Here is a 20,246-nt window from a genome sequence, read left to right on the forward strand (position 1 = left end):
CAAGCGAATGCCGTTAAACGCTTGTCCTCAAGCGTGTCTCTTTTCGCTCAAACTTCCTCGCCGCACATGAATATATTTTGCTGACTGTGAGGTCACGATACGCAGCTACATCAGCACCATATCCTCTACAGCTCAGCTGTCCATACCTACAGCGTACCCATAAAGCTGAGTCGGACCCACTAATGCCTGCGACGAATACGTGAGCTGTTCGAATATTGGAAGACTGTTGGCAACGACGATATCCTGACTACACATCTGTGGGTATACACAACCTCTACACGCAGGCACAGCGACCAATGGTGGCAGAGAAACCATTTATTTCTAACGAGAGTCGACTGACTGACTGGCTCCACCACACCCACTCACACATGTTTGTAAGGTGCGGCATAGTGGTGCCCATGTTGATTTACAGCGGAGTGGGGTCCGACTTTAATTTTTTATTTGTTGTGCTAGAATAAATTTGGTTACATGGTCATGCTTCTCTTGGGTTACCGATTCAGATTGCATACTTCTTAACGGGATCAATGTGAAATTGGACGATGTTAAAAACGCAGCTTAGTGGGGCCCGGGCTGTATGACGTATTAATGACGTCATACATCGGTCCCCACTTCGCTGGGTATGACAATACACACTTATATACATACATATTAGAGCTACGAATTTCATCAAAAGTAGAAGCCAAGGTCACACCCAGCACCTCGATTTTTTATCAAAATACTTTGCAACACTTCATGCTATATATTATCAAATATCAGCCACTCAAGTCAGCATACATGATCAAATGATGATAGGTATTGGATGGCAAGCTAAGGGCAATAAAAACATCACCAGGAGCTGCGTACACCGTATTTCACCACCATAGGCATCTTTGTCACCACACCTTCGCTTCGATGAATATAGGCAATTAACATTAATGTAGGTATGCCTAAACCTTGAACCTGAATCTCGGCTAGCCGCAGTCAACGGTGGCAGAGCGCAAGTGGGCGTGGGGCGGTGGCACCAATGGACGGGCGTCTTGGCGAGCGAGTGGCGGCATCGGTGGCGGTGGACGGCCATCTTGGCGCACGGCAGCAGCGAGCGGCTGTTTTGGTAAGCACTCGTCGGGCAGCTGGACGGGCTCGGAGCTGGCTAGATTCGCCAGCCGGAACTGATGGTCGTCCGACGCCGTCTTCAGCACAACCACAGACAGACTCGCTGTCCAGCGCCTCAGTCTCTCCGTCTGGTATCACACAGGGGTGGGCTGTGTTATAATACAGGCTGGCACAGGGGAGTAGTTAGGTCAAATACCGACTTGACACGAGGGAGGCGGCTGGGTCGAACATCGAGCTGACAAGGGGTGGGGGCTGGGTCAAATACCGACCTGACAAGGAGAGGGGGCTGGGTGAAAGAACAAGCTGACACAGAAGAGAGGCTAGGTCGAACACCGAGATGACACGTGTAAGTAGTTAGGTCAAATACCGACCTGACACGAAGGAGAGGGCTGTTTATTTGTTTGTTTGTTGGGGGTTAGGGGCGCGCCGACTGCAAGGTCATTTTGCGCCCATAACGGAGATTTTAAATGCGTCTTAAGTTACTTACTAATTTATGTTTGATGCTTAGGAAATGAAAGTAACGGGGAAGTTGGCTGCGCGGATAAAGGAAAATAAGCCATCGTTATGGATCCAGCGCGAGTTGTCTGAGATAAAATTTAAGAGAGTCACTGTGGGCACAGGATGCCCGAGGTGGTGTGACCGCATCCGGGAGAGCCGGCGGCACGTCAGTCAGCAGAACATGGGCCACTGCGAGTTGCTCCCCACAGTGGATACATGAAGGGGGCTGGGGCGAATACCGAGCTTTCAACGCAAAGGTTGTTACTCGACAGCCGAACAGAGAATGCTGGAGAGTCAGTCACCACAGGAGTCAAAACAGAAGGGAACTGATATTATAGTTCGTTTTTTTTTAGTTCGACCCTCACTGTATTTTGAACAGAGCACGAGAATCGCTTACTGAATTACTGAAAAACTAGTTGGCGCACACTTATTTCATAGACGATCAACTTCATCTAAAATGATTCCTAACTGGCGCCCATTTCCTGCAGATTTACAGCTCGTATTCACCCATATTTAAAACTCAAAAGTGATAGATAACTTGTCTAGAATTATAACCGAATCAATTATTAAATCGCAAGACATTTGACATAACGCTATACCATCACGGGCGTCGCCAACGGGGGAGCCAGCAGGGGCCGGGCACCCCAACTTTGCTTGATTTGGGAGAGGGGGGCTGGCACTCACAACTTTTTTGTTCTGGGCCTCGTTTCATAAAGCTCTGCCGTAGCTTACACTTTTCCATAATTAACGCCCTTCAAACTACGGAGCGCAATAGAAGCGGTTACCAGTGTCTAAAACTTTCTAATTTAGAAGAGAATCTAAATTAATTTATTAACGACATGACGCAATTAACCACATTGCATCATGTCGCATATCATTCGTTTCGGCTGATTACAAAGAACACAATAACGCCTTTTTGAAGCTCTAGCCTCATTGTGTGCTAAATTATTAGCAAAAACGTAGTTTGACCTTATTTGACCTCAGACGACCCGACCGGTGTTTTTTTTTTTTTTTAGCAAACAAACACCAATTTCATCCTCAATTGAGCTAAACCGAGGGATTACAATACAAAAACGCTAAAATGGAGCATATTTTTTACAATTGGAGCTATTAGGACAAACTTTCTTAAAAAATTGTCGTGACCTCTAGATGACCTAAAGTCAACCGAACTTCACAAACCTGGATGTACGTTATACAACTCGGTAAGCTGTGCATACCCTGCCAGTTTGAATCAAATTGATGGACAACTCGAGATTTCATTGACAAAAAAACGTATTTTCAGTGCCATTTTGACCATGTACCTACCGGTTTTTGTGACCTTGTGACCTGACCTGAAGCCACTGGAACACAAAACTCCCAGGACACGTGTCAAATGGCTGCTCCAAGTTGAGTTTGAAATTTGGTGGCGCTAAGTCCTGCGGTTCTTACGCTATGAACGATAAACTTAGCGATACCGTTGCCGCTTATATAGTCAAATTTTACCCTGCATTGTACCGGTTTCGGTGACCTGGTGACCTGACCTAAAATGATAGACCTGAAATTATCAGGGAAGGTGCGAAAAGGTTGCCTCAGACGGCATGCAAAATTTAGCAGCGCAACGCGCTGCCGTTTTTATGTTGTTCGCGAAAAACACTAGGGGGTTGCATCAACCCAATTGGTTCAAACCCATTGGCTGTACGCAGCAGGCTGATTGGCTGACGCTTAACTGGCTGCATTCTAAGGTACCTATTTCTTCAATTGAGGCACACTTTCCTCATAAAGGCTTTTTTCAGGACGAGAAATGGAATCTCTTTGCCTAGGGTGATCGTTGGGGCGTAAAAGCTCCTGATTTGTGCTTTTCTCAGCTCAAGCTATGGAACTGCTATTCCAGTCGAAACCCCATGTTAAAAGTGAAGCATTTTCTTTAATGACCAGTAATTTGAAAAAAAATAGGTGTATAAAAACTTTTGGGACACCCTGTAAGTACCCAACGTCGCTGGCGGTACATGGTACGGTACACAATTGTCGCACAACTGCTATACGAGGCTCGAGATTTCCCCACTAGCCCCACAACAGATGCACCAACTATCAGCCGAGCCATTTCAACATATACATCTGGGCGAACATGACCTAGCTTCCTTCGGTACCCTCCCCCCTCCCCCCCCCCCCCCACACAGTACCCACCTGTTGAGCATCATCAGCTGAGATGTGGATCAGCGGTAGCTATGTCCGCAGGTGCGTAGCTCCGGGGCCACTTCCGCCGCCAGCTGTTGATGTCGTTGTTGCTGTGTCCCCACAGCTACCGCCGTAGCCAATACAAGCCTCTTGCGGGCCTCGTAGCCGGCGGCTAAGGTCACCACCACGTCGTCGCGCTTGACATCGAGGGCCGCGCCGACGATGTTCCATAGCGCACACAGCCGAGGGCCGTAAAAGCACGGACACTCCGGCAACACGTGCGCTTAGGTGTCCACTGCTTCACCGCAGACCAGGCAGCGGCCAGCTTGGCATTCATTGTCGTTACATTAGGCGAACTCGGACATTGATCTCCTCTCAATCCGGTGAAGATACTGCTCCGATCATCCCCAGTGGCCCGACCAGAGCTGATGAGTGTCAACAGCCTCCTCCCTGGTAGCGGCTCGGACCAGCGGTCCCCTATAACGATGCAGTACCAGCCAGTTGGACAGTCTGCTTGCCACCTCTCCCTGGTGGACCGCGCGACAACTCGCGGACGGACGTGAGAGTACGGACATCGACCTGGGATTGTCTGCTGGAACAGGCCAAACAAAATCATCATTATTGGTCAGAGGGTTGACTTCGCAGCCGAAAAAAGGCGATGTACGTAGTCAGAACGGCGTCCTCACGGGATAGAATACAATCTGTCGCTGAGTGAAGGGCACCGCAACAGGACGGAGGTGAAACTTGGTAAAATAGTGACACAAAATGTGTTTGTGTGAAGTGAGTTGTGGGAGAGGGATGCATCGTTGGAAGACACCAGTGAGAGACACCGGGCTCCGGCGGCGCACGGCGGCCCGGCCAAGCACACATCGTACACGAGGCAGCGTGGGTCGTCCTCGCACGGCGCAGCTAGCCGAGCCGTGCGAGGACGCCGTCGCTTGCAGTCGCACAAGAAGCCACCCACAAAAAGTGCATGTGATGTTACTTCCAGGTAGCACATGTGGTCAAATTATAAGTTCGCTTTGGTGCTAAGACCTTTGCTTGCGTTATTTTCAATCCAATCATGAATGGTATCTATTAATAAGATCTGATGACAAGTAGTATTGTCATGGGATAAACAATGGGAACTATTTTTAATTATATTATTTTAGAATGGCTACACGTGTTTCGACAAAAAATATTTTTCAAGCCTTAATATCCAAATGACATTATTTAAAACATTGACCTAAATACACATCATGCAAGTCAATAAAGTGACATAACTGATAGTAACTTCCTTCGAAGAAACATGTCGCATTCTACAGGGTCTTTCATAATGAATGTTACTTTTGAAAGAGCTATTTCTCAGGACATATATGTTCCTCATGTAATATGTACCATCACATGGAACAGAAACACATTAGCGTTTTTGCACACACAACTTTCATTTTAATGCTCCTCAGGAATTTTCCACTGTATCGCCCTTAATTAAGGCACAGGTTTCGGCCCTCTGACGAAGGTGTCGCACCCCGCGCCTCACAACGTCTGGGTCCGGGCTTCCAGCAAACCTCTCCATTGTGGTTCGCAGTGGATGGCTGCAGGAGGGTTTTGTCTAAGATCTGCCAATGCGACTCCCCAAAACCAGTAGTCCAGCGGGGAGAGGTCAGGACTCCGCGGTGGCCATGGTCGCTCGGTGAGGTGGCTGATAACGCGCTCTTCGAAATTTTCGATCAGCCACTGGCGCAACAGCTGCCGTGGTGCGCACTGTGGCACCATCCTGCTGGAACCACAGGCCGTCTCTTTGAACCTTGTTCCTGACCTGAGGCAGAAGCATTCCTTGAGCAGCCTGAGGTAAGCCACCCCGTTCAGTGTTGACGCAGGGGAGAGCCAATGGATGAAGACTTGTCCGTCGACCGTAATCCGTAATGCGTTTTAGTGGTGTCGACATACTCTGCTTTTCCGTGAAGAAAAATTGGCGTGAATTTTTTATTTTTGGGACAAAACCCTAATCAATTTGCAACAATACGCATATAAAATTCACGCGAAAGTGATAAATTAAGACCTCCTAACTAAATATTCAAAAGTAACATTCATTATGAAAGACCCTGTATGTCGCACCCCTGTACGCCAGATCCCTTTCAAGTAGCTGAGCCGCGTACCTACTGAGTTTCACTTTACTAACACTGCCGTTCAAAGTTGAAAGTGTAGAAATGAATGCTGCCTCTAAATCCTGTCTATGTTTCTTTTGGAACTCTTTACACAAAATTGAAGCTCCGTTCCAGTCTGGAAGGTGACCTGCCACGTCGACATGTTGTACAAAATACAAATGCATTAGACAGTCTATGATGCCTAAGATCGCTCTTGTGCTCTTTTGTCCGCGTATCTTTGCCTCTAAATGTTTCACCTATGTAACTTTTATCGCATGCACCACACGGAATTTTGTAAATCACACTGCCCTGGTTCTCGGTGGCTTTCTTCTTTCTTGACTGAACGAGGTTCTTGACTGTCAGACCGACTGCAGATGAAATATTGAATGATCCTTCCACAAATCTTCCTATAACTTCAGCTTCCTTTGACGCCAGTATCAAGAGGTAGTTATTTTTGTCGTTTCTTTCTCCCAGTGACGTACCCAAGGGGGGGGGGGCACGGGGGCCAAGGCCCCCCCCCCCTGAGCGCCGAAGGCGCTCAGGGGGCCCCTCAGGACCCAGGATATTTTTCTAAACACTGGATAAAACGTCTTTTACTCGGAAGAAAAATTGATATTAAAGTTTCATTTATGTGTCCTGGGTACCCGAGGGGCCCCTGCAGTCATCCAAGGGCCCACAGTTTCCTGGGCCCCTGGTCGCCTAGGGGGCCTCTGGTAGCCGGGGGCATGGTCTCATGGGGGCCCCTGATAGCCTGTGGCCCCTAGTCGCCTAGGGGGCCCTGGTCGCATGGGGGCCTCTGGTCGCATGAGGCCCCTGATCGACTGGGGGCCCCTAGTTGCCTAGGGGGCCCTGATAGCCCGGGGCCTGGTCGTATGGGCCCCTGATAGTCTGTGGCCCCTAGTCGCCTAGGGGGCCCTAGTCGCATGGGGGCCTCTGGTTGCATGATATTGAGGCCCCTGATCGCCTGGGGGTACCTAGTCGCCCAGGGGGCCCCTGGTAGCCTGGGGCCCCCGGTCGCCCCTAGTCGCCTGGGGGACCCTGGTCGCCTTGGGCCCCTGGTAGCCTGGGATCCCCTGGTCGCCTGGGGGCCCCTGATCGCCTGAGGGCCGCTGGTCACCTAGAGGGCCCCTGGTCGCCTGGGGGCCCCTGGTAGCCGGGGGCCTGGTCGCATGGGGCCCCCTGGTCCCATGGGGGCCCCCTGGTCGCATGGGGGCCCCCTGGTCGCATGGGGGCCCCCTGGTCGCCTGGGGGCCCCTGATCGCTTTGGGGACCTGATCGCATTGGCCCTTGGTCGCCTGGAGCAGTGGGGCCCCTAGTCATCTGGAAGACCTGGTCGCCTGGGAACCCCTGGTCGACTGGGGGCCCCTGGTCGTCTGAAAGTACGCTTATCACCTGATTGATCCCAAATCATCTGAGTGGCTACTGGCTACTGGATATAAGTAGTGACTGGAGTAGGCACTCATCTGAAGGAGCCAATATCTTTCACGGTGCCGGAGATATCACAGAAAAACAAAAAGGCTAAACTGAATACCCCCCAACCTTGGCCCCAAAGGCGTCATTGGCTAACACAGGGATGTGGGTCGATTTGCATTCGCATTTCCTCCTAAGTCCTATTCCTCCAATTAATTACAGAGTGTCCCAGAATTACCCAAACATTTATTGTCTGGCTAAAAGTACCTACAATTGCGCTCGATTCCTAGTGAAACATATAATAGCCGCGTTTACATAGGGCTAGTTGCCAGATAGTGGAATTCCGATAACGAGACATTTATTCCCCACTATTATATTATATACCTACATATCCGGAATTGGAGGATGTTCAGTAATTGAGGCGCTCGCTCATAAAATGCCGTGCGTTTCATGCACACTCCTCAAGCAAAAATATTTTTACTTTCCAATTTTCCACATTTTCTCAAGGCTTAGACCGTTACAGAGACCGTTTTAATTGACTTTGATGAAGTTGAACGCGAGAAATCACAACCAAATGCTGCATTAGGTTGTAAAGAACTGAATTGCGTTTTCCCACACACGTGGCGTTTTCTCACCTACGTCTGCAGGAGAGACCGGACCCACTATGCCCCCCCCCCCCCACCATCGAAAGGTTCTTCATGACTCCCGGGGGCCCCCGGGGAACCTGGGGGCCCTATACACTGTGGGGGGCCCCTTCGAAAGCAGGTGGCCCCCTCCTGGGCGAAATCCTGGGTACGTGCCTGCTTTCTCCTGCCCTTCTTCGAATTTTGATCGCCTTCTATTCTAAACCGCAAAGATCTCAAAGACAAGAAGCTCGCAAGTTTTGATGTCAAGGCGTTGTTTACCAACGTGCCTATAGCTGGGGCGACTCAAGGGCACTGGACCAGAACCCAGACATCATTCTGCCAGTGCCCAAAGCTGATTCCATTCGGCTAGTACGTCTCTGTGTGGAGTTCGGCGCCCTAGAGTTCGAAGGCGCTGAATTCAAGCAGATTGACGGACTGGCGATGGGGTCACCTTTGAACCCGGTACTCGCCTGCATATTTAGGAAATATTAGAAGCAGATCACTTTCTACGCATAGCCGGAACCGATACTACCTGGTTCCGGTATGTCGACGACATCTTGATCATCACAAACAACGACAAGGATTTGATGTCTTTGCTTGGCCAGATCAACAACGTTCACCCAAAGATACAATTTACCTGCGAAGAGGAAGATAACGGTACGCTAGCATTTTTGGACACGCGTATCTGGAACCGTAGTAAAAAGGCGGCGTTCTCAGTTCACAGAAAGCCGACCAACAAAAAATGACCTAATTCACTCAGCCCACAGAAGCCGAACGAAAACAGAAGTGGTAATTGGGCTTCTATCTACGGGCCTTTCGTATTTGCTCTTAACAGTTTATAGAACAAGAAAGTATTTATTAAGCTCAAGTACCACCAGGCCTCCTATATAGTTTAGAGAAGAAAGTGATAAAAATTCGAAGAAGGGCAAGAGAAAGAAGAAACGGCAAAAAGAACTACCTCTCGGTACCGGCATCAAAGGAAGCTGAAGTTATAGGAAGATTTGTGAAATGATCATTCAATATTTCATCTCCAGCCGGTCTGCCGACCAAGAACCTAGTTCAGTCAAGAAAGAAGAAAGCCACCGAGAGCTAGGGCAGTGTGATTTACAAATTCCGTGTGGTGCATGCGATAAAAGTTTCATAGGTGAAACATTTAGAGGCATAGATGGCACAAGAGCGATCTTAGGCATCATAGATTGTCTAATGCATTTGTACAGCATCAGGCACATACCCATGATTTTGCCCAGAAGGGGCCACCTGCTCTCAAAGGGCCCACTGGTCATCCGGGGGACCCCTGCCAACTCAGACAGGGGCAGTGGCGGCGGAACACCTTCAATTAAGGGGGGGGGGGGGCACTGCCGACTTTTGGTTCCATTCTTTCCATGCAACGCCCACAGGGCTAACGTTAAAATGCCATAATCAAGGGGTGGCACGGTGCCCCCCGTTCCGCCGCCTATGGCAGGGGGCGTGCCCAGAACCTTTCATGGGGGGCTGGGTACAGTGGGCCCAGTTGTCCCTTGCAGACGGGCCCATCTGTAACGGTCTTAGTCCTAAGAAAATGTGGAAAATTGGAAGTCGAAAACGTCATTTTGCCTGAAAGGTATGCATAATATGCACATAATTTTATGAGCGAGCGTAGCGAGCGAACGCCTCAGAGTCGCCGGTGTAGGTCCCTCGCACTGGTCTGGGGCGCTCAGAGGTGCCAGTGAAAGACCATCAGATGCAATGGTGTGGGGTCCTCACAGGCGCCGTTGTGGGGGCCTTAGGGCTTAGAGACACTGGTGGGGGCCATCATAGGCATGTGTGGTACTGTGCCTGTGGGGACCTGGGCTGAAAGTTACTGGTGGCTCTTCATAGGCCGACAAGGGACACTCAGAATCCGGCCAGAGTCGCTGGTAAATGCCGTCAGATGCGCTACCGGAGGGCTCTCAAAGGCGCCGGTGTGGGGGCTCTTAGAACCGCAAATGCGGGTCTTCAAGAGGCACTGGTGTGGGGCGCTAAAGGCCGCCGTCCACTGCTTGAATATGCGCTGAATTTAACGTTGGGGTCTATGAGCTGCGCGCCGAATGCCGTTCAGCGCCGAAAGCGCGATTCAGCTGATTATTTGCCGGCTGTTGGGCGTCGAATCATGCGCTGACGACTCAAGATTACTTTACTTCTCCTGACGACTTAAACTACTTCAAGTTTTCAGTGCGCACTAGGCATGGATGATTATGCGCAAAATACGCTCCTAACCAATGGACGGCGACCTTTAGAGGTGGCGGTGAGGGCCTTCGCAGGCGCCGTTATGAGGGCACTCAGAAGCACTGGTGTGGGTCGTGAGGCCATAACATACGGATGTGGGGCTCTTACTGATCCCTCATTGGCCAGCTAGGCCATCGGAGGCCGGCAAAGGTTCCTCAGAAGCGAGTGTGGGGCCCTTCTGGAGATAAGTGTGGCTACATTAGAGCCCACGAGTTGCTCTCTCAAGCCCTGCCGCGTCCTTTTCAACTGAAGGATGGTCAGCGTGGACCCTCTGCCGCCAATTGGCACCATAGGGCCCCTCGGGCCCGATGGAACCTAAACCCGATAACGGGCACATGGCCACTAGCCCCCTGGCTATGCCACTGAATCCAAGTGATCAGGGACCCCCTTAATCAGGGGCGTCTCAGGTGACTAGGGGACTTTCAATTGACCAGATCCCACTAAGTGACCAGGGAACCCTCTTATCAACAGGGGCCAGTTACATCAGGGGCACCTCGGGTAACTAAGGGCCTTCATATGGCTGCAGGGGCCTTGCAGATAACCAGACACTTCCCGGTTAAACACGGTCCATCAGGTGACCGACCAGGGTTACTTCAGACCACTGCCCAGTGGCCAACCAGGTGATCAGAGGCCCCTCAAGTAAGTAGGAATCATCATATAATCAGGGGCCCGTCAAATAACCAGGTACCCCTCAGATAGCCAGGAGCCCCTCATATTCAGGGGCCCTATGTGGCCAGGTGGCCCCTCAGGTGACCAGGAGGTCCCTCAGCTGACCAAGAGGCCCATCAGGTAACCAGGGGCCCCTCAGGTGACAAGGGCCCCTCAGATAGCCAGCCAGGGGCACCATATATGTGACCAGGGGGCCCTAATGCGACCAAGAGGCTCTTCAGGTGGACAGAGGCCCTCAGATGAACAGGGGGCCCTCAGGTGACCAGGGGGCCCTCAGATGGTCAGGATCCGCTCAGATGACCAGGGGGTTCTCAGGTGACCAGTGAGGTAACTAGGGGGCCCCTCAGGAGATCAGGGGCTCATCAGGTAACCAGGGGGCCTCTCAGGTGACCAAAAGGTCCCTCAGATGATCAAGGGCCGCTCAGATGACCAGGGAGCCCCTCAGGTGACCCAGTGATGTAATTAGGGGGCCCCTCAGGTGACCAGAGGTCCCTCAAGTGACCAGGGGCCCCTCAGGTGACAAGGAGGCCCCTCAGGTGGTCAGGGACCCCTCAGATGACCAGGGGGCTCCTCAGGTGACCAAGGGGGCCTCAGGTGGTTAGGAGTCAATCAGTTGACCAGGGGGCCTCTCAGGTGACCAGTAAGGTAACCAGGGGCCCCTCAAGTGACCAAGGGGCCCCTGAGGTGACCAGGGCCCCTCAGATGGCCCAAGGGCCCCTGAGGTGACCAGGGGACCCCTCAGGTAACCAGTGGCCCTCAGTTAGGATGGGGTGCTGTGGGCTCGTCACTGTGACGGAATCCCTCTTTGATATTTTTTTCTTTCGAGTAAAAGACGTTCTGTCTAGTATTGGAATTAAGGCACGGGGATCCAGCACGCCTTCGGCGTGCAGGTTCACCAGAGTTATCCCTGGACCGCAGGGGCCCCCTCGCGCCTTCGGCGCTCAGGGGGGGGGGCATGGCCCCCGTGGCCCCCCTTGGGTACGTTACATACTGTACCCCATGTCGACGAGGCAGGTCACCTTCCAGACAGGAATGGAACTTCAATTTTGTGTAAAGGGTTGCAAAAGAAACATAGACAGGCTTTAGAGGCAGTATTCATTTCTCCGTTTTTAACTTTCAATGGCAATGTTGGTAAAGTGAAACTCAGTAGGTAGTAGGTACACGGCTCAGCTACTCGTAAGGGATCTGGCGAACAGGGGTGCGACATAGAATGCGACATGTTTCTTCGAACGAATTTACTGTCTGTTATGTCACTTTATTCACTTGCATGATGTGTATTTGGGCCAATGTTTTAATTTTTGTCATTTGGATATTAAGGCTTGAAAAATGCATTTTTTGTCGAAACACGTGTAGCCATTCAGAAGAAAATATAATTAAAAATAGTTCCCATTGTTTATCCCATAATAATAATGATATATATAAATACGTTTAGCGCATTTACTTTAAAAAATATATGAATTTTCTATTCAGTATAATTTCACAGGCCTGAACTTTCCACTCGCATGGTCCGTTTGGCAGCAGAATTTTACATTTTCCCACTGGCACCCAAGCCCAGATAGTACTTTCGGGGCTGAGCTGGGGTCGCGCAAGCAGCCGCTTCCGACGTCGCAGGTTCATATCCGGCTCCACATCCGGCTCCTGAACGCAGCCACAGGGATCGTGAGTAGAGGTGGCAAAAGATGAAAATTTTGGGAACCAGACTCGAACCAGACCCGGCTGGACATTTCTGGAACCAGTCGGACCCGGTCTTAGTTGGAATCGGAACCAGTTGGACCCGTTCCCCAAAAGTCAATTAATAAAAACTGCTTGTAGGTATCATTAGTTGCATCATGTAAAACAGCCTATTTCCCACTGGGAATACTCATGAGCTACTGTGTGCAAAGAAACATTCACTTCATATTTTGCAATAATGTGTAGTGCGCAAGATGTATAGTTATGGTAGGACCCGGTTGGACCCGTCAGAAAATTTCCAGGAACCGGTCTGGACCCATATGGGTCCAGTCCAGACTGGTTCTTTGGACCGGGTCCTCGGGTCCACATTTTGCCACCTCTAATCGTGAGGCACCTCAACCGTGCACCCGACCAGACTGTCGTTCACGTAAAGCTGTGTGTTCCGTACAAGCCTGTCGTGATTTTCCTATGTTCTTCAAAATGCCGGCATTACTGTGACCTTCTTGATTATCACCTGTTTCTCCCTCTTATTCGCTGTCTGATGGTATTTTAACGTCGGTGTTGTTTAATTCTCTCCGTCCGTTTCCGTCTGCAGGGCGCGGCAGTCCAGTCCATGTGGGGCCCAGCCCATGTGTGGCCCTGACCGTGGTGCATACTTCCGACCCCGTTTGCATAGGCGGCGGAACGGGGAGGGCACCGGGGCACAGTGCCCCCTTTGATTTTGACATTTTAACATTAGCCCTATGGGCGTTGCATGGAAAGAATGGGACCAAAAGTCGACAGTGCCCCCCCCCCCCCCTTAATTGAAGGTGTTCCGCCGCCACTGCCCGTTTCAGTTGTCACCAGAGTGTCGCTGGGGAGACGACCCGACCGAAGTTCTCTCCCCGGCATCGAACGAATATAGCTATAGCCGACAACCACGAGTATCTAGACGGTAGACCCGATTACCAAACGAGAAGCCGAGCTCGAAACCGAGCCAAAACGAACTCTGCAACGCTGTGTTATCGGCCCAGCCGGGCGTGCACGAGTCGCCGTGCAGACAGGGTGCTTGGGCCAGACAGGCGTCGTCCAGGACGCAGCGCGGGTCGGCGGCCGTGTAACCGGGCCGCAGCTCGCAGTGGCAGCTGTAGCTGGGCCGGGTGGCGGCGCTGCGCCTGTAGGTGCCCTTCCTGCGGTCCGCAGGGCGCGCCCAGTCGGCACGGGTCGCGCGGCTGCTGACACAGCGGCCCACAGCCAGCGATAACCGTGGCGGTACGGGACCGCAGCGGCCACCATAACAAGACCACCACACTCCACACAGGTTAGCCTGCACGCAGCTCAAGTCGTCCAGAGAACGCGGCTGCAAGTTGCAGCGCGTCTGGCAGCTGCAGCTGTCGGCGACGCTACTGCGCTCGGCCCGGTGGCCAACCTGCCGATATTGGAGCGCCTCACCGTCCGCCCACGGGTTCAGAGGCTCGGCACCCACCAGTTGCGGCCGGAGCGAGAGTGCGTTCGCGTCGAGCACGCTGCAGCGGCCGCGCAGGTAGTACAACACGTGATGCTGGTTGTCACCAAAGATGGCCGTGTCAAGCCGCTGGCCCAGGCGCTGCCACGATTACCGGTGCGCCGAGCCGGCCGAACAAGCACCAGCTAACGCCCACTGCGGCAAGTGGCCTGCAAACTGCGGAATGCACATCCCTCCACTCAACATCTTTTTGAGCATGAAAATCGTCCTTGTCCCAAGTGGTCCCCCCCCCCCTTCCCATAATGGACGCCAGTTAGTTTTTGCCAATATCATAAAAAGGTAGATATTGGCCAGCCTCTGGCATCAGACACCAGCGCCCAGAAAAGAATGTACTTTAGGGGTCTGAAGCAGAATCAGTTGCAACTTGCAATTGTAATAATTTGGTAAAGCAGAGTCCTGATTGGTTCCAGTCCACTGAAGTTCTACACAGTCAGTCTGCAAGATTTATTTCACAATAATTACCTGTTATTTACACACAACACAAATGCTATAGGCAATGGGTGCCTTAGCACTGAGAATATTACCTTCTGAAGATGGAGAAAAAAGATAAGATATATGTTCTATGCAATTCAGAATCAGTAAAAAAAAAAAATCAAGTTAGGAACTGCCCTTGTAAACAGGTAGGTACCTATACAATGGCACTTGGCTTGGCAACACAGACTCGCAGTTAAACTTGGGTGATAAACAAGGTACTTTATTTTCTGATTTTGGATTATTTTGGTGGAGATTTTATATTTTGGTATAAACTGACCTACATTATTCACACAAAAACCATAGATAGGTATTCATTTCACTGAACATTATCTTCCATGTACAAAGACCCCGTTCAAAGCCAAAAGTTGGGTTTTTGCCCCCCCAAACCCAAAAGACTCATTGTGTGTAAAAGCAAATCTTGTCACCAACCCCAAAAGCGACTTCTCACTAAGGTAAGGTCAAAAGAGAAATTTGTCCCGAGTTCAAAAATTATTTGTCGCTAAGCCCACAAGCTGCTTTAGTCACTAAAATCCAAAGCTATTTTTCCTCTATGTCCAAAAGCAAATTTTGATCCTAAACTCAAAAGTAACTTGTCGCTATGCCAAAAAGCGGCATTTCCACAAAGTCAATTTTTTTTTGCTAAGCTGAAAAGCTGCTTCAGCCCCTAAAACCCATCAGCTATTTTTCTGCTATGCCCAAGAGCAAATTTGACTCAAAACCCAAAAGCGAGTAGTCGCTAAGCTCAACAGCGAAATTTATCCAAAGTAAAGAAATTATTTGTCGCTAAGTCAAAAATCTGCCTTAGCCCCTAAAATCCAAAAGCGACTTTTGACCCTAAACCCAAATGTAACTTCTCGCGAACTCAAAAATGACATTTGCTAAATAAAGTCAAAAAATTATTTGCCGCTAAGCCAAAAGCTGCTTCAATACCTAAAATCCAAAAGCGACCTTTCCGTTATGCCCAAAAGCAAATTTTGACACTAACCCCAAAAGTGACTTGTTGCTAAGTTGAAAGGCAACATTTGCCCAAGTCCATAAAAGCTTGTCGCAAAGTTCAAAGGCTGGCTGCTTTTGACCCCAAAATCCAAGTGACCTTTTTCCATGCTCAAAAGCAAAGTTCATTTTTGTCCTTGTCGCTAAGCCCAAGTGACTTACCTACTGATGGGTCAAGAACTTACTTTTGGCCCAAGACCAAAAAAGCAAGTTTGTGCGGTAGTAGTATACAGTGGTGGATCCAGCTCAGTTTTTTTTTTGGGGGGGGGGGCAAACCATAACAATTTATTGATTCTTTCCGTGCCTCGTCCATAGGCGTAATGTTAAAATTATGCCGTTTGGGAGGGGAAAATGCCCATTTTGCCCCCCCCCCCCTCCCTGGATCCACCACTGGTAGTAGGTATAGCAGGCATCATGCTTGTTTTTTTTTTTTTGCAACCAAGGGGAGGTGCTGTAGGTTAGGATGTAGGTTGTGGGTTTCAGGTTGTAGGCAGGGGCGCGGGAACTACTTTCCGACTGGGGGGGCACACCATAATAGAGATCAACCTAGGGTACCCCCAAATCTAGTTTTCTCACCGGTTTTAGGCCACTTATTTTTCAACCCTCGGCTTTTTCAACAAAAAAAAAAGAAAACATTTGCAAAAAAGTGTGGTATTCCGTCTCAAAGCTGTGGGGGCACCGCCCCCACGGCCCCAGAGTTGGGGGGCAAGCTGCCCCCACTGCCCCCCCGGCTCCCGCGCCTATGGTTGTAGGTGGTAGATTTTAGGTTGTAGGTTGTAGATAAGGTTAGGTTAGGTTTAGTTATTTTTGGTTTGGTTAGGTTTGATAAGAAAGCTCTGGGTATAGCGCCTCTCCTCGGTTGCAAAAAGGAGTGTGATGCCTGCTTTGCGACTAACGTTTGTGCAATATCAAACACCAAGCATTTCACCTAGATATTAGGTAATTTACAAATGTAATCCTGAGGCTGGATTCAAACGTTAACAGGCACTAAATCTGGATACGATACCTACTACAAAAGAAAATCCATGAATTGCGCCAGGATTTAACAAATCACAAAAAATGGAACAGCCATTTGGCTCATTTTTGAAGAATAGTCATTCTTACGAGTAAAAAGACAATTGTATTTATATTAAGTTCTTGTTTTACTATTTTCTTGTAATATTCATATCATCCAGATAAATATTCAAATAAATATTTTCGATGTTACCTCTATTATGATCAGTAAAACATTCAAGCCGATAGGTAGGCATTTTCAGGCATTTTATATTTAGCAACTGCCGAGACCAAAGCGACGCGGGCAACAAAAGAAACCGCGGGGATAACGTCATTTTGAGTCATTAGATAGACATAAATGGTTTTAAGTACAAGGCATCTGCACATTTAACACTCAAAACAATACAAATTAGCATTTTTATTGATAGACAATTGCCTAGATCTTACCGTCGAAATCGAAGTCGCCCAGCGCGCGAATGGCGGACTGGTAGTTGATAGAGCTGGACACCAGTACTTCTGGATGGGCGTGTTGTCATTTCAAGGTGCCTATTTACTACCTATTTAAAAACGCTAGGTATGAATTTGTTATTATTTAATCTACCTGCCACCCAAAACCGAAAACATCAAAATATTTGCAATTGTACATGCAAAATACCTACCCATTCCATCATCACAAAGTACCATCTCTTTCATACGTCATCAATATGGCACAGCAGAAAGCTGAAATGCCCGGCGGATTTGTGTGAACGCGAGGGAAGTCACGTGACCTTGAGTCACACTCTTTATGGCAAAATCCAGTAAAAAGGGGCCCATCTGATATTTATACAGACGTTATATCACGACATAAGGAAGGCGTTGTGATGCTCAGCATAGTGGTGCCCGATTTTCGGGCACCACTATGCAAACGGGCACCACTTCGCGTAGGTGTATCGGACAAAGGGCACCACTACGCTGGTCTTACAAACGCACTCACACACACACACACACACACACTGCTCGAACGGGTCGAGGGCCACGCCGTTCGACCGCACACTTCACAAAGCTCTCACAGCAAACGTGCTTCAGAATCTCACTCAACGTCTCAGCCCTCCAGGGAGACACATGCGCACGTGTTTACTCTTCTTCCGACAGCCTCACTAATCCATTCTTCAGGCTGCACACAGATCAACTAACAAAAAACCGCGCCCTGTCTTCCGACGGACGTCCGGCCACTGCACCCAAAGCTCTTGCCGCGAACGCACACGGGGCCACTTCGCTTTACCCATTCTACACGACAGGGGCACCGTCTCACGCCAGCGCATCTAGCCCAACCGCCAGCCATATCTCCTCGTAGCACCGTAAGCCAAACAAGAAGCGACGATCAACCGCACACACGACGGGGGTCAGGATGTCGAGCTGGGCCGGCTGGCCCTCCGGTGCTACTGAGCACGCCACTATTAGCACTAGTCTAGCCGGCGGCGGCTTCGGGCAACGAGTGACGAGAGTGGCTCGGAAGCGGCGGCGCTGACTGCTAGTAGCCTACACGGGTATCTCGTAGTCTTCCAGCGGGTCCCAGGCCTTCTTTTCGCCCATGGCAGGGATGCGGATGATACCTCCCTCGCTGGGAAGCATGGTGAGTCCGTCGGAGAGGAACTCGTCCACCTGCCGAGCCACCTGGCGACCCTCGGAGATGGCCCACACGATCAGCGACTGGCCGCGGCGACAGTCTGCAACGAGACAGGGCAAACGAATGTAAGACGGGAGGGACTTGAAGTCCGAGAGCCGGAGGCACACCCAGTCAGACAGGGAGGGGACACTCGGTTACGGGAATGTCTATTCGGACAGAGGGGTTCGGAAATAGTTAGAAAAGGCAGTTATGTAATGATTTAACAGGCTGGCCTCAATGGGAAATGACTGCAATAACAGGTCAAAGGGAGCTGTACGTGGAAGGGCAGGCTGCATTACACGCTGGCAGGAACGAAAAAAAAAAGTAAAAGAAAACACATTTATAAGAAAAAAACGCCGCTAAGGCAATCTTATTTCGACAGTCACTTTATCTGGCAATGCAGTGGTTTCAAGTTCTTACAAATGGGGGACAGTACTAAGACGCGTGTCACAGTCCACGTAAATATCCTGACGCGCTGGGGCTCTCCCGATTGCCTTACCTCCCGCGGCGAACACGCCCGGCAAGCTGGTATTGTATTTTCCCGGCGGAGTCTTGACATTGGAGCGGGGGTCCTGCTCGAGCTCCATCTGCTTGATGAGGTCGGCCTCCGGGCCCAGGAAACCCATGGCCAGGATCACCAGGTCCGCCTTGAACACCTGAGTGACAGACGATAGATATACTCGTAATTCATGTGTTAGGGTATGTCATGTGTTAAGGGAAAACAAGGGGACGCTCATATGATCAAATGCACACTTTACAATAGGTAACTATGAACTTGAAATGCCAGACACAAGCCACACAAGAGGATTACGTACCTACTATACCTTTACAGAGAGTTTTCAAGGCAGAACATTCAGAGATTCGTATTTGTAAATTGAAAAGTAAAAATCCATAAGTGGCAGGACAAAATCAAATATAGCAAAAAAGGAGAGAATACATTCTAGTAAGCCCAAAGAAGACTAGAAGTCAAGTTTATGTATGCATGAAGCTTAAGTTAAGTCGTTAGTACAGTACCGACCTGTTCGGTATCGGGCTGCTCCTTGAGCTGCCAGCGTCCCTCCTCGTCCTTCACCCACTCAACGCGAACGGTGCGTACGCCCGAGACGCGGTCCGAGTCGTCCGACAGAAACTCCTTGGACATGATCGAATAGTGGCGCGGGTCGGCGCCGAACTTGTGCTGTAAGACAGAGAGGGAAGGGCGTCAGGGGCCATTAGTAGAGTATACAGTCTGGGTGAGCGGAGAACGCACTTACAGCTACACAAGATTGATAGAGAGCGAATGAAGTGGTTCTCTCGTAATTTTTGAACGAGATTAACCCGGCAGTTGCTGGGGTATTTCGCCACCCACCGTTTGCTGGGGGGGGGGGGGGGGGCGTTAAACGCCCCAGCCGATAACTCGAGAACCAATAGGCGCAGCGAAACGCACGAGGCGGCAAACGAAAGAACGCGACGAGACGCTTCCGATGAGTACTTTAACCCGCGAGTTGCTGGGGGGGGGGGGCGTTAAACGCCCCCACTTTTTTCGCCGGGCCATAGCATAAAAACGGCGCGCCGCAGGCGCGCCAAATTTTGGGTACCTGTAGGGAATTGATTGAAGTTTATTGTGACATAGTTTCAAAAAAATCGGTCGGAAAATTTTTGAGATATCGAGGTTTTAGTGACGTCATGATTTCTGAGTTTTCGACCAAAAACGGCATATGTTAAAAAAATCATATAAAATCACAGAATAGACATACAGACATGCTGTAAACGCCATTCGACTGCCAATACCATGATCAATCAAATGGCTATCTTCGATTATTGATTATCGTTCCGCATTTACCATAGTCTTGAACTGAATCTTGGCAATTTTTCGTGACTACTTCACGACCATGATACATAAATTTCTTAAATTGAACTTTTTGAGCCAAACACGTACACATATGATAAAATGAATGTTACCATCGTGTTCTACGCCCCAAATTACCTATAAAATATGTGTCACAGGCTGCGAATATCAGTTTTGATTTTCGGGGATATGTGCCTACCCAGTTGACCTGACCTTGACCCTGACCTATGCTTGACTGACCCCTACATGGAGCTGACACTCCTGTAGGCCTTATAAGATGGATTGTGCACCGTTTTGACAGAGTTTATAGCGAGAGGCG

The 20,246-nt window shown here is 49.9% G+C and overlaps 1 protein-coding gene across 6 annotated transcripts in view; it reads right to left on the bottom strand.

Annotated features, from left to right (window-relative positions):
* Positions 1-294: 294 nt before the first annotated feature.
* LOC122390252 (glutamate synthase [NADH]-like) overlaps positions 295-20,246 on the bottom strand; it is a 111,026-nt gene continuing 91,074 nt past the window's right edge. For 4 of the 6 annotated variants that reach the window (XM_043382984.1, XM_043382987.1, XM_043382988.1 and 1 more), the window contains 4 exons: positions 19,118-19,276; positions 18,599-18,755; positions 17,424-18,160; positions 295-366 (listed from right to left, as the gene is read on the bottom strand). In XM_043382984.1, the coding sequence (XP_043238919.1) occupies positions 17,973-18,160; positions 18,599-18,755; positions 19,118-19,276 (504 nt within the window). In that variant the 3' untranslated portion in view covers positions 295-366; positions 17,424-17,972. Of the gene's footprint in view, positions 369-724; positions 1,221-3,753; positions 4,334-16,901; positions 18,161-18,598; positions 18,756-19,117; positions 19,277-20,246 lie in introns of those variants that run through there. The other 2 variants (XM_043382986.1, XM_043382985.1) reach the window with 2 other exon arrangements.

The sequence above is a fragment of the Amphibalanus amphitrite genome, unplaced genomic scaffold, assembly GCF_019059575.1.
Source record: "Amphibalanus amphitrite isolate SeventyFive unplaced genomic scaffold, NRLGWU_Aamphi_draft 000388F_arrow, whole genome shotgun sequence".
In the NCBI taxonomy this organism is placed as follows: domain Eukaryota; kingdom Metazoa; phylum Arthropoda; class Thecostraca; order Balanomorpha; family Balanidae; genus Amphibalanus; species Amphibalanus amphitrite.